This window comes from Homalodisca vitripennis, chromosome 8, assembly GCF_021130785.1.
Source record: "Homalodisca vitripennis isolate AUS2020 chromosome 8, UT_GWSS_2.1, whole genome shotgun sequence".
Lineage (NCBI taxonomy): Eukaryota > Metazoa > Arthropoda > Insecta > Hemiptera > Cicadellidae > Homalodisca > Homalodisca vitripennis.
This window is the reverse complement of record NC_060214.1, coordinates 52,412,920-52,428,278: the sequence shown is the minus strand read 5'-3', so window position 1 is coordinate 52,428,278 and position 15,359 is coordinate 52,412,920. Positions and strand designations below refer to the sequence as shown.

The window sequence follows — 15,359 nt, the reverse complement described above, 5'->3', positions numbered from 1 at the left end:
GTAGACCACATCATAGTGTCGCTTGAAGTAATGAAATAGGCATGATTAGAAAATGTCTTGATGAACTGAATGATTCACACTGTCTTGAAGGAAGAGATGTTATGATGGATGAGTCTTAAAGATGGTGTAACGTGGTTAAAATTGTAGAATATAAAGCACTGAACTTGTCACTACGGATTAATTTCACTAAGTCTTGTTCCAAATAGAGCTGAAGATGAAGAGAATGCGATATTAAACCAGTAAACAGTGAACTTTTAACATTCCTGGATCAAAAGTATAGAGTAAAATTTAAATATGACTGACTAGTGTGAGGTCTGGACGGGAAAAGGCTGTTCTCCTGTGTGCCGCGCAGTGCTACCAACATTTCTCGCTCAACGGTAATGCCAACATATTCTAAATTCAACATTCGAGTATTATAAATTCCACAATTTATGTTGTCATACTGTCATGAAAAATTGCTTGAATACAGTTTTACCATAGTTTTATTTAGAAGTAAATTGTATTGTGAATTGTTTTTTTACATATTTATGGTGTATTGAACAGTATTTTGTATGGAATTTCTGTCTGTCCCAAAAGTGAGCTAGAACCGCCATACTGTTTGATTTTACAGATTCGTTTATTGTCCTTTAAACAGTATTTTCCCTTGATTTTCTGTCTGTCCCAAAAGTGAGCTAGAACCGCCATACTGTTTGATTTTACAGATTCGTTTATTGTCCTTTAAACAGTATTTTCCCTTGCTTTTTCTGTCTGTCCCAAAAGTGGTCCAGAACCCTCATATTCATATCTACTATATATATATATATATATATATATATATATACTATATTTATATATATATATATATATATATATATATATATATATATATATATATAAACACTGTACCTGTGTATGAACACTGTGAAAATTCAGTCCAGTAAGTGTTACAAAGTAAAACACTGTTGATTGTATAGAAACGAAGCTTCATTAAAACTTTATACACGTTATTGGTTTTAGAAAAATTTTGGTGATATTCAGAAATATATTGTTACAGGCCGCTCAAGCTAACGATTCGCCAACTGAAAGATCCTGCGCCTAACAGGATAATAGGTACTTCTGTAACCCATTATGGAAGTTACCTCTCAATATCAACTCTACAGTCAATGTCAATACCGAGCCAACGACATGAATTATATCAGAAGCCAATTACGTTTCTGTGACAGGTGTAAAGTAATTAGACAAATCAAAGTAGCCGCGAACAAAGCGAGCTGAGATTCTTGTACTTTCAATACACTGCCTTTGAATATTGATGATTATCAGTAAAACTCCCTCTTAAATATCATCCTGAGAGAAATTATACTGCCATTATGTTTCTGTTAAGAGTATTGATAAATAGTATTATTTAACTTAAAATATCTTTGGCTTACTTTGGCCTGATACATCCATATTTGTCTTACGGTTTGAGACTGTGGGGCAGCTGTTCTAAATACAAATTCGAAAGTGTATTTAGAGCTCAAAAACAAAGTTATCAGAATTACTTACAAATTGAATTTCAGAGAGAGACGTGCAAAGATGCCTTCAGAGAGCTTGGATTGCTAACTTTACCCTGTTTCTATATTCTCGACGTCGTTCTATACTGTCGAACTCAAATGCGAGTTGGTCCAAGGCAGTGACGTCCACTAATACGAGACAAGAGGCAGGGACAACCTTCGGATGGTACAACATAGAACGAGTGCATTTGAATACTTGCCGTCCCAGTTGGTGTGAAACTGATGAAAAAGGCTGCCTGAGGGAATAAAACATCTTATTGATTCTAAACTATTCCAAATCTCGATTAAAACACCTCCTGGTGTCAAAGGCGTTTTACTCTGTTTGAAGAGTTCATGTTCAGTTGCTGGGATGATTATTGAAAAACTATTGAAAACAAGAATAAAATTAAACCCCTAGTTCTGTGATACAATTAAAATTATACAAAATGGCAATGGAATTGTATATTATTTGGGGGGTGGGGGGGGGGGGGGGTGGGGGGGGGGGGGGGTGGGGGGGGGGGGGGGTGGGGGGGGGGGGGGGTGGGGGGGGGGGGGGGTGGGGGGGGGGGGACGTTAGAGATTTAGCTAATTAATGGTACACAATTTCTGTTTGAACTGTTTGTACAAATCTTTTGAGGATGTGGCATTTTGCTTCAATTTTTTATTTTCGACATTATCACTAGGACTCAAAGTTGCTCGGGTAACAGAATTTGGATAAATATGACCATGATTCGCTTAAAAACCGAATTTTTAACAACTACTATAGTATCTAACCTTATTTAAATTTTGAGTTATATTCTGATATATTTTTATAAGATTTTCTTATACGTCACTGAGTGTAAGCAGATAGTCATATAAATTCGCTTATGTAAGTCCTTGTATCTACATTAAAACAATAGAAACATATCGTTCTACTTTATTATGTCTTTTTACAGTAAACAATACTTTATTTTTGACTAAATCAGATGGAATAACACATTATTTTTTATAACAAGAAGTTTCCCATGGATTTGTGCTTGAAATGTAATGTGGGACTGACATAAACCATGCGTTAGTACCTATATTGTTTAAAAATGTGCTATATGCCTGTTTTATTGTTAAATTGGTATCCGGAGAAAAATATTAAGGAATTGATTAGCAATGTTTTAATATGTGTATATCCGTCTGATAGATTCGAACGGAGTAAGGAATCCGCGCGTGTCGACGACCTAATTTATATGTAGCCCCCTCCTCGCAATACCTAAGAATTATTGCTTATTATTATTATTTCATTATGAACGCAGAAAGAGTTTGATGATGAGAAGAACAAAAGCCGCATACTAAGTAAATTGCAAATTGACCAAGACTTTTACACTTAAACAAATCTTAAATTGTATTTAATTTTTTTTTCTCAAACGAATAATATTTATTCGACTTACAGTAGCAAACGGTAAGAATATTAGTATTTAGAACTGATTCAAGTCGTTTATGTGAAGTTATGGCATAACACGGCTTGGAGGAAATGGGCAATTCCTATCTTGACGATCATAAACGTATACCGCTCTATCACAAAGAGATAAATACACGGAGTTTCCTCTGATAAAAAGTCTTGTCTAAGAAGTCTAAATAATGAGTATTGCTACTAAGTGCTAAAACATGTATACAATATTATAATATTTTGAAAATTACTACGATTCTCAGAAATTGTGATCAAAAACTGAAACATAGTAAATATAGCAAGGGAACTTAGTACAAAAACTATAAACAAAAACTTTTTGTATACAAATCTGTCTAATAAAATCTAGATGTTACAAGTAAAATATGGAATTAAAGAAGAAAACAATAACTGTAATACTAGTAAAACAGATATTTTATATCTACAAAAATTTTAAATTTTAACCTACCTATATTTTAAGAAAGACTCATCCTAATCCTAATAATATTATAAATGCAAAAGTGCCTTTGTTGTTTGTTTTATTTTCACGCGTAAACTACTTAACCGACTATACTGAAATTTTACATGGACATTCTTACGGACTCTGGTATGACTATACGGCTATTCTTATTTCTAAAATCCCTCCAGGCTACGCCACAATGGTCTTTAAAGTAGCAAAAAAACACCATCTTGGTCTCTAAAGTTGAGATATGTTAATTGAAAGAGCCAACAAATAGTAAAAATGTAATCAACTGTTTTGTGTAAACATTGGTTTGTGACAGCACAACCACGCGTTAAATTAATTTAACCAACATTTTCAATTGTATTACATTTATATTGTGTCAATTCTCTTAGGAGTAACGATAAAGTTATCACGCCGTCTTTATATTTCATCGATTACCTCAGTACAAATCAACCATAGACAATTTGTCATTAAATATAAGATTATCAGAATTTGACTACGAAGACTCCCTTGGAAGCAGTCGGGAGGAACTATACTTGAGGAAAGTTTGACAGAAATATGCTTCTTTGATATGTGATATATATTTTTCTTGATCGGGTACGAGGTAAAATCAACTATGGAACAAAAAATAACAGTGAGGGAGTAAATTTTAATGCCAAAAATATACGCTTTTTAACATATTTTCTTGATCTTGCCACGAAGGCAAATTCAGCATTGGCGTCGGAAATATAATTCCCTCGAACCAGCAGTGCTTATACAGGTTTTCACAAATACAGGTATAGTGCAAAGCCTATGAAATTTCGTGCAAAGTAGTGGGTAACTGCTAGCAGCATTACTTTATACAGTAATCAAATATGGGTGTATTTTATATTTTGAAAATACCCACAAATGGTTTTTAAATATATGAAAGAACATATTTTATTAACTATAAAGATAGTAAATAGTTTTGAATGAATGATATGGACACGGACACGCAATCCCGCATTAACCTTTTATTTGTATGGATAAATATAATATATCGTTGTGTGATGCATATAATAATGACAAATAGTATTATCCAACTGTTGTTATAGATGGCAGCAGGGGTGAGTTGAAACCAATTAATTTATACTAGCTTTTACTTGATGGAGAAAACTGTCAATGTATACATTTGAGGTATTGAATTTGGTTTTCTTAGAATTTGTGGTACGGCATATTTGCAGTAGCTGGAAGAACTTTAACGGAAGGACTGGATATTAGAATAATTGAATAAATGATTCGCTCCTAGACTACAATATGAGGAAACAAACGAGCGCAGTGAGTCCGTGATTATAGCATGTGAACAAACAAAGCAATAAACCTGACACTACAGGCAGTATTTATGACAAAAGAATGACGAGGGGCTTTTGCATCAATTTTTCACTGATGAGGTACACGATACTTATTAGATATATAATGATATGTTTCCTAGAATTAACCTAAGCGAATGGATAGCGAACATAATTAGGAAATAATAACTTGTACTTTAGTCTATCAGGTTTTCAGATATTCAATCTTTCTAAAAGAAGAATAAAGGCAGCAGGCTGGGTGGCCCGCGAGTAGGCATACGTTTCTTTTTAGGGAATAATCATTAGTAAATTGGGTTTAATAGGTTTATACATACATTATCGGGAAAGCCGATTGATGTACAGTGAAGAGATTTAGCATCAACGTATGTCTATTGTCCAAGGGAAACCCAAGAGAATTGCACAGACAGAAGTTGGATTTTCAGTCTACCCCTTTAACCAAAGTGAAATACAAGCGCAGAAGTAGACATTTTTTCAAACTGTAGTAGGCTTCTCAGTCCAAATTAGGTATCATGTATTAATACCTATAAATTATGCACAAAGATTATTAAAAATATATATATATATATATAGCCTTATTTAAAAATAAGATTAATGAATCATTGATTTCACATCGTTCACCAAAACTCTGGTAGACAATTTTCTGCACATGCACATCAACATAAAAAAACATTATTTTTGAATTTCCAAAACCAAAATGGAATTTTTCATTTATAACTTAATTGAAAGTAATAAATATAATGAATATTGTAATCATACATTTAATTTATTTAAAATCTAAGTAACTACACGGTCTACTAACAAGATGCATCTATATTCCTTCTTTTCTAAATTGTATTATTTTGTCGATTCTTAAAAATATCCTAATAACAGCTGATAACAAATTTAATGTTTATGATGTTTATTGGTTTATTTTTATTGATTCTCTTACACATTGAACACTAAAATAACTCTATTTAAAAAAATATCATAGGCCTCCACGCTGGTATGGCTGACTACTGTCATAATGTAAGTATTGAAATTTGTTACGATTATTGATGCTGATTTAAGTTTTAATTTTTAATAACAATGTATATGTTTTTCAAAAGCTTTTCGGTTTTGCAACTAACACCACTACAAAATGATATATAGGTATATAAATATTGTATCTTCGGACAAAATAGTAAACTCCAATTTGGCGTCCTAGATATAATAATTTCGAAACATAAGAGTACTTAAAAACGTTAAAACCGAAATAAGAATTTCTCGCAATTTCGCTTAACTTTTTATTCTCGCATGAACACTGAAATATGGGTATCTCGTGCGAGACATACTGTATGACTAATTCCATTGGAGTTCCCCGATTTTGGAGTTCCTCTGCAGTGGTTGAATATAGTTACACTGGAAATGTTATCAAATATCAATCAAATACATGGAAATGTTGCATAGAAACTTCGGACGGTCATGTGCTGGTATTTTATATAAATATATTCAATAATAGTAAATTTATATTCTGTCATAACCAAAACTTTTGCACGAACAATATTTCTGGCGTAAAAAGACAGAATAAGAAGGAGGCTTCAAAACGGCTATTATGGAATCAGAATTTTAATGGGTTAGCATCACATCATATGTTATTATTAAGATGAACAAAGCTTCAGTTTTTTAATTTACAAATAACATTTTTGTAAATTCCAATTATAATTGTAATTTGTTGGCGATAAAAACAAATAGATGCATAATTTGCATGAACACAGTATCCTAACATCTAAGTTTATTCTCCTTCTCGTAATTTAAAATAGATTTTTCGTTCTTCAACTGTCACTTTTGTATATGAAAGGAAAAATATGTTTTAATAAGCTAAATTTCTAGATAGTTGTACAAAATAAATGAATTCTCTCTCTTATCGGTGAGTGTTGTTATAATTATTTTGGAGAAATGGGGGTTGTTCTAAATTAATTAAATAAACATTATACTTACTTCCCATATAATGTTTGTATTACACATACAAACTCTAATATATTAATACGATCAATAAAATATTGCCATGACAATCATTTATGATAAAGGACATAACACAAACACAACATCAAGACAACAAACACATTACATACAAACAACACACATACACACATTACAAACAACACCCACACTTACACACATTTTTACATTACAACAACATCACACACACATACACATTTACATTTCCTTACATTTATATATCAAATTTCTAGACAGACTGATTTAGTTTAGTATAACATTTTTTCCCAGGTAAACATTTTACTAAACATAATGCATACCTAATTAATTTCTAAATTAGTTCGATTCTTTCACATTGAACTTCAATAATATGGTATATAATTAGACTCGGGAAGTAAAAAACCTTTGAAATTAAAATTGATATAGTTTGTTCTACCTACATTAACATGTGCCTTTTTCTTAATGTGCAAGTCACAAAAATAGTGCGATTATCTTCCTAAAGTGCTTCCCAAGTATTCACAGTTTTGTGAGAATGAATGAAACAAACACCACACAGAAACATGTTTCCTCTATTTGTTTAGAATAAATCACTAATGATTTTTTTATTGGGTCTGAGACCGGTCCTTGTGGAACACCACAACGCTTCTAATGAAGTGACTCTGATTCTGAGATACCCAGCCTCAATTTCTTACACTCATACTTAAAAACTATCTCAACAGAAAAACGAACATGTGACATCCTATTATAAGTTTGGGTTTCCACTACAGTGAGTATACCATCCCCATACCTGTTGTTCCGAAGTAATATTAACGGTTAGTATCGTATGGCTCCTGCTGGAATGTTCATTCATACTGTGACTTCCTACCGATCTGTTCCTCATACCTGAAAGAATAAAAGAGTTTAAAATAACTCAAAAACGCCTATAAATATTGCTATGTAGAGTTTGTGTTTTAAAATATAAAAAAACTCCTTCTAAAACACATAATACAGTATTATACTGACATGTAATAGCTGCATATTAAGTGAATTTTGCAAAGGGATTAATAATGATGACCTTTGTAACCCCGACATGATGTTTTCAAATCTATGAGGTTCATGCACTTTCATAAAATAATATATATGACGATGTGATTTATATGAGGGATGATGTTTCTATAAGATATTAATAGTTCAGCGCTTATATATTGGAAATTCTTCTTTCGGATTTTTATCTTGTTCCATATTCTAAAAGATATATTTGCTTTTTTGTTTTTCTTATTATAAAGAACATTCTTTGCGGTATTTTCTTGTAGACGCTTTTTAGCAGGTTTGGGGAATGAGAAAATACTTATGGTATATACTTGGTTTTGAAACGAGCAAAACCTCGCAGTTATTCTTTTGAGTAATAGAATAGTTACCAGTCCAAGAACTTTTAAATAAAAATTATTTTTTTTAAGTAACTAGTCAAAATGTTAACTTGTTTTTTTATTTAATCTTTTCTAAATGATGCTAAGTATTATGTTAAAACATGATTTACCTTTCTGGTGGAGCGGTTTTTCTTTACTTAATCTCAGGTTAAACCTAATTAGTTTAGACTTGGTTTTAGGCATGTTTGTAGCAGCGTCATCATTTTATGACCTTATCTTAGAGCATCGTGTCGTTATTTATTTGTTTAAATTTCTTGCTGATGGACCTTTTTGGTCGGACTATGAGTAAATTATAAGACAATACAGTATAATACAGCGAAGTTATAGAATAACCCAAATAAAAATAGTTATCATTTTAAAAATTTGTGGAGAATGTTTCATAAGATTTAGGAAAGTATTCAAGGCACGACTTAGATTCGGACAATGGTATGTCAGAAGTATCCGTCAAGGGCATAGTGTCAATTTACATAAAATCATTGTGGTGTAATTAAACTTAGTTTTAGCTCTGGGAGGACTAAAACTCTATTTGCTAGCATACAACGTGTAGAATTGAGACGTTGATGGCCCTATGAATACAAAAAAAATGCAATCTCTTCATGTATACAGATGAAACATTCGTCTAATATGAAGATAGTACCTTAATGTAAGGCCTCAGAAGCCGGAATAATTAATAAAGAACAAGAAACATTGCAGTCTGATTTAATGACTAATGAAATGTATCGTATTTGCATACGAGTAGAAGTGTAATTGCTGTATGGGTTAGAAGAAAAATCTGGATACAAATTTCTAATGTTTCCAATGATTTTAAATGAATTCCTGAGAATTAAGATCAATGATCAAGTTAAACCACTGGTGCAACATTGTATATCTACAGGAAAACAAATTACGAACAAAATTATAATAAGTTGTTTGTAGGTAAAGATGTAATATAATGAAGGCAGCTAGAAAGAATTCAAAGAAAGCTGGAATAATTGAATTAGTTACGATCTATAGAAATAAATTAAATGCGTTAGGAATTAATTTATTAATAATATTTTCAAATACTGATTAAAATATTTAGGATTAAATGCTTTCTTGACCTTCTTCCAAAACAGCAAGGAGGTCATCAAGTTCTTCGCAGTCGACGGTGAAGAGATTCTCGACGAAGAATCCTCCGCACTTCTTGGACCATCTCACTGCTAAAGGCTTCCGCGCTGTGCCAGGGTTTAACAGATCTATTACCTGGAAAATTTTTAAGATAAAAATAAAAATTAGCTTACCTCTGAAAGGTGCACTTTCTAATCAATGATGGAGTGTATTGGGAATATCAATTTCAAATCAGGAATATTCCATCCATTTAAACCAAAAGATGAACAAAAGATTGTACACAATATTTATTCATTCATTTATTCGTGTATTTTTATAATTGTGTGCAATTTAGAAAAACTAATCCATTAGTTTAGCGGAAAACACGTTTTTAGACATTTTCTGTGAACCAAATAATGTTAACAGGGATGGTTCAGATTTCTGCAACCGTCTTTCCACCAAAAACTAAATAATTTATTATGACTTTATAGGCAGGTAATTGAGATAAGTTTTTGGGGTAAAATAAGCACACTATATATTTAACACAAGCTGTTAACTTAGTTTTTGAAAAGGGAATGGACACTGTTTTATTTGCCAAAACCAGAGTGTCTATAATTACCGTTTCCTTTATATCTCTGACAGTATTATCCCCACAGAGAAGCTGCTGAAAAACCTGTGGCTACAAACTAAACCACAATCAATGTGGTAAGTATAAATAACATATTTTAATGAATATTATATTATTTTGTAGTAAGGTAATAAAAAAAGTGTTAACCCGTTTTTTGAGTGTAATTATGTATATTTGGTTCAAAATATTCTACTTGTTTTTAATAATCACAACTTATTATTATTTATCATGGTTATTATTTCATTTGATCTGTAAGTGTATATGAAATTATAAGGAGAATAAGATTTGTTGCAATCTTTTTTTCGGAGTGAATATTAAAAAAATTTATATATCCCCCCTCTTGAGTTTGAGTAACCTTTTATCGTTAAACGAAATCTATAGTATTATCTACTTTTCAGTTTAACTTAAAAGTGGAATACCTTGCATACTGAATATATTTTGTAATTCATGAAAAGAATTGTTGAAAACTCGCTTGAAAAACATTTCCACTGCTCGATCGTATTTATTGGGTAATGTCCGCTTAAAGCTGGTCTTCCATTTGATAAAGTGCGTTCTGGCTATTTAATAAACTTTACTACTGTACGACTCAACATTAAAATGCTCAAAATTGGTATTCCACCACCAAACTGCACCGAAAGAAAACACGTGTAATGTAGCAAGTGTTTTTCACCTCTCCTGGTAATGAAATATTCCTTAACGTTATCTCAATAATCTCCCAGTCAAATATTGTACCTTCGTCATTGAATATTTATATATCTATATAGCTAAAACTGGATTTTGATAAATCAACTAAATATTCCACTAACCAAATTAATAAAGTTATTTTATTTTCGAATGCCTCTACAATGTCTTTGTTTCAAAAATCTAATGTATAGCGTGAATTCATCCAAGTTATAGTGTTGTTAATATTCAAGAATACACCACACACGAGTATATAAAAACCAGATTTTAATTACTATTTCAATAAATTTAAATGTGCACAGTCTTCAGAAAAACGATTTCTACGGCACTTGTGGTAAAATATATTTCATACAAAACGATAGATTAAGAAAATTCCATACCTTTTTAAGTTGTTATATTATTAATTAAATTTTAAAATTAAGGCTTCCACATATTTCATTTAAACAGTAATCATTGCAATAAGACATATTAGGTTGATTTAAATTAATTTATTCAGGTCTGATTTGATGAAGAAACTCAGTAAGTGTCAGAAATTGAACTAAAAATCGATAAATAGGCTACCGGAACATGCAAAACAAATTCTATATCAGGGGTTAAAACTTTGACTGATTTCATGGTACAAGATAAAACTGAGTAATACAAGTGTCAGAGAAGGGACTGAGGATCGATAGGCATGCAAAACAACAGATGTAATGGCTTTGACGGTCAATGGCAAGTCCGGGAACTGACCTTCGGTCATTGGCATAACCTCTCACGCATTCACCAAGAGATTATTGCTCCATCACTTACTCGTACCCATGTACAGTCACAGGGGTTGGCAATTTGACTGATTTCATGGTATAAGATAAAACTGAGTAAGACAAGGAACTAAGGATCGATAGGCATGCAAAGCAACAGATGTAATGGCTTTGACGGTGAATGGCAGGTCCGGGAACTGACCTTCGGTCATTAGCATATCTTCTCACGCATTCACCAAGAGTTTGCTCCATCACTTACCCGTGTACAGTCGACTAAGACAAGTATCAAATAAGCGACAGAGGATCGATAGGTATGCAAAACAACAGAAGTAATGGCTTCGACGGTCAATGGCAGGTCCGGGAACTGACCTTCGGTCATTAGCATATCTTCTCACGCATTCACCAAGAGTTTGCTCTATCATTTACCCGTGTACAGTCACAGGGGTTGGCAATTTGACTGATTTCATGGTACAAGATAAAACTGGGTAAGACAATTGTCAGACAAGCAACTGAGGATCGATAGGTATGCAAAACAAGATGTAATGGCTTCGACGGTCAATGGCAAGTCCAGGAACTGACCTTTGGTTATTAGCATAAACTCTCATCCATCTCTCCAGGATAGATTTCTTCACTTCACTTACTTCTGTATTGCCGGAAGGGGAGCAATTTTTGCGGAGAACAACATTTTGACTTTTTCTCAACTATATATATTGAGCACAATAATGTTTATAAAAAAACATTTAATAAATTATGAATTGCAAAAATTTAATCGTAACACTAGATTATCTGCTAGAATAGTCATAGCGACTCCAAATTATCCGAGAGAAATTGGACGTAGACAGTTTTGCTACTCAGGGATAAGATGGTTTACCCGTTTCGTACTGGAGTGTGGCGATAACATATTGCGTGAGAGGAAACCTAAATCTAAAATGAAGACCTTAGAATATATATATATATATTTAACTTGGGTTTTATGCGATGACACCAATATAGAGAGATATATTTATTGCTTGAATTCCTGTTTATATATTAATAAGTAATAATGGACATGTTGCATATTTTTACATACTTCTTTATTAAATTTTTGGATTTTATTGGCATGTATTGTGGTTGGATATGTATTGGTTATTAGATATTTATGTTTGTTGGATATTTGTTTAGTTATTTATTTTTATTGACCACTAGCTGTTACCCGCGGCTTCGCACGCTATTTTTAGAATCGAAGTCCTCATACAAATCAATGATGATGTAATATTATGTGAGTCCTACATACATTTTAAAACGTAAGTAGGCATATATCAGGTAGATATTATTTAGGTTCGTAGTAAATAGTATCAGAGTTTAACTTAATTATTATATCATGATTGGCACGTGTAGAAGCATTTCTGGTTCTAATTAATTATATACATAACAGTAGATATGAATATGGCGGTTCTAGCGCACTTTTGGGACAGACAGAAAATCAAGGGAAAATACTGTTTAAAGGACAATAAACGAATCTGTAAAATCAAACAGTAAGGCGGTTCTAGCTCACTTTTGGGACAGACGGTAAATCAATGAAAAATACTGTTTAAAGGACAATAAACGAATCTGTAACTCACGAATGAAAAATTACCGAATCTATAGCTGTTTGCTTCTACTTTCTCAAATCAATCTATTTGAAATGTCTGCTACGACGAAAAATCTTCTACTCTACAAAATTGATAGTAACACAGTCTTTATCTTTAATAGTCTTCTTTCCAGTAACAACCAAGTGTAATTTTTCATTTTTGTTTAATTCTTTAATCTTTTTCTCATCCAAAACAGTCAAAAATCTGTTCGGCAAGTGTACTTTACAATCTTCCAACTCGGCAATTATTGTAAACCCCGAATTTATCTTTCATTTTCTTTCTCCAAATTCAAGATTCTATATCTCTTTTTTTTCTTCCAATTCCACTAATTTCTTATATTCTTTGAATCTTAGTTCACCAACCTTATTCAACTCTTGTAACAGCGCCGCCATTTATTATAGAAAAATCTTTTAACTAAATTTAGTTAAAAGATTTTTCTACAATAAATAGAACAATCTGAAAACATTTGACCAGAAATTGTGCTGATTTGTGTCAAAAATCACCACTTCTCAAAATTTTAGTTTACAAATTTTTGCTCTTTAAATATGGAGCGGAAAAAGATAGAGTGCCCATACTGCAAAAAAGATGTTTTTGAACATCATTACACCAGGCATTATAATTCAAAGAATCATCTGAAAAATAAAGATATTTATGAAAAAGAACTAAATTATTTGAGGACTTGGGCTAAAGAGAATCAAATCAATGGTCACGAAAAGATGTACAATATAGAAAAATTGCGTGAATTAAAGAAAAGCTTTAAGGAAGATAAAAAAGATCTCAATCTATTTAATGATGAAAAAATTCAATCAATCGCTGAAAAATTGTCCATAGAAACAAACGATAAAACTAAGTCTGAAATGATCGAAGAAATTGATAAAACTCTTAACGAAAAACCTGAAAATATCATAGATGTAGAAGTTTTATCCTCAATACACGGTCTTTTCAAGCAATACATTTTAAACGAATTTAAACGATAAGTTCATGTCAATTTACAAATATCTATCAATTATGAGGCCAGAGATTAAAAGTTTAATAGAAAAATTTCAAGAAACCGTTAAAAATATGAAAGGTTATTTATCTTTAGAATGCGAATACGAACGAACTTTAGTGAACGGTGAAACACAAACGTGTCCAATGTACTTTACTATAAAATCAGACGAAATATTTGACGTAAACGACTTTATTACTAAGCAATTTAATAAATTAACACATCGAGAACAGACAAATCATCCAAATAAGGGTTCTGGATGGACATTTAAAAGCTGCAAACAACTAGTTTTGAGCCTTAACAAACACGAAATGATGAACGCAGGATCATATATCGATTTGCCAAAGAAAATCAAAGATAAAAAAGCTTGTATAAATATCAAAAATAAAGATGATTATTGCTTTATTTATTCTATCCGATGTGCTATTGAAAAACCCGAAAGAGACTGCGAAAGATCAAAACAATATGAAAAATTTGTAAATGACGAGATATTTTCAGGTTTTCGAGTATCCAATGTCCTTAAAAGATATACAATTATTTGAGAAACGAAGTTACAATTCCAAGTACAAATATCCAAAAATGTCTGTGAATGTTTACAGTTTTGATGAAAAAATTAAACATTGTTCCGTTACAAATTTCTGAAAAATATGATGCAGAATTAAATATTGATCTACTGTATGTAAAACAAGAAGACAAATCTCATTTTGTTTTGATAACTGATTTAAATAGATTAGTTAGTTCTCAGCTATCTAAACATGAACAAAGGAAATTTCTATGTAGGAGATGTTTAAGCCATTTCTACAAATCTGGAGATTTAACAGATCATTTAGAAATTTGCAAGCAACATGAAGTATGCAAACCTATTATGCCATTTCCAGGTCAAACAACTAAATTTACTAATTATCAAAAGAAGTTTAGCCATCCGTACGTAATTTATATGGACTTTGAGAGCATATTAGAAAAAATTCCGACATGCAAGAACAATCCACAAAGATCGACTACAACCAAGATTCAGAGGCACATTCCTTATGGTTTTACTCTATATTTAGTGTCGAATGTGACCAATCGCATGTACAAACCGATATGTTATCGAGCAAAAAATGAAGAAGAGTTGCCGAACGTTCCTGCAAAATTGTTTGAAGAACTCAATAAATTATCGAAGTACATAGCTAAAAAATATAATTCAAAGAACATGAAGCCCATGAAATTGACTGACGAAGAAGAAATTTCGTATCAAAATTCAAATCTTTGCCACATTTGTGAAGAAATATCGTATCAAGACACTGAAAAAAACTTTAGGGTTTTTACCAGATAATTGGAGTTCTGCTTATGATGCATTCAAAAAAATGCAGAGATCACTGTCATTTGACTGGAAAATTTCGAGGTGCAGCTCATAGAATTTGTAATCTGAATTTGAAATTTCCTCAGAATATTCCCGTTTTCTGTCACAATATGTCTAATTACGATACGCATTTGTACATAAAAGAATTGGCAAAACAATACGGTAATGTTGATTTGATTGCAAACACCGATGAACGATATATAAATTACTCTGTAAATTCTGGATACGGGTAT

The 15,359-nt window shown here is 31.9% G+C and overlaps 1 protein-coding gene across 1 annotated transcript in view; it reads right to left on the bottom strand.

Moving 5' to 3' along the window:
* Nucleotides 1–6,030: 6,030 nt before the first annotated feature.
* LOC124368165 (kinesin-like protein KIF12) overlaps nucleotides 6,031–15,359 on the bottom strand; it is a 35,116-nt gene continuing 25,787 nt past the window's right edge. Inside the window, exons 4-6 of the mRNA XM_046825441.1 lie at nucleotides 9,155–9,296; nucleotides 7,457–7,551; nucleotides 6,031–6,090 (exon numbers count right to left, since the gene is read on the bottom strand). Coding sequence (XP_046681397.1) covers nucleotides 6,031–6,090; nucleotides 7,457–7,551; nucleotides 9,155–9,296 — 297 coding nt within the window. The remainder of the gene's footprint in view (nucleotides 6,091–7,456; nucleotides 7,552–9,154; nucleotides 9,297–15,359) is intronic.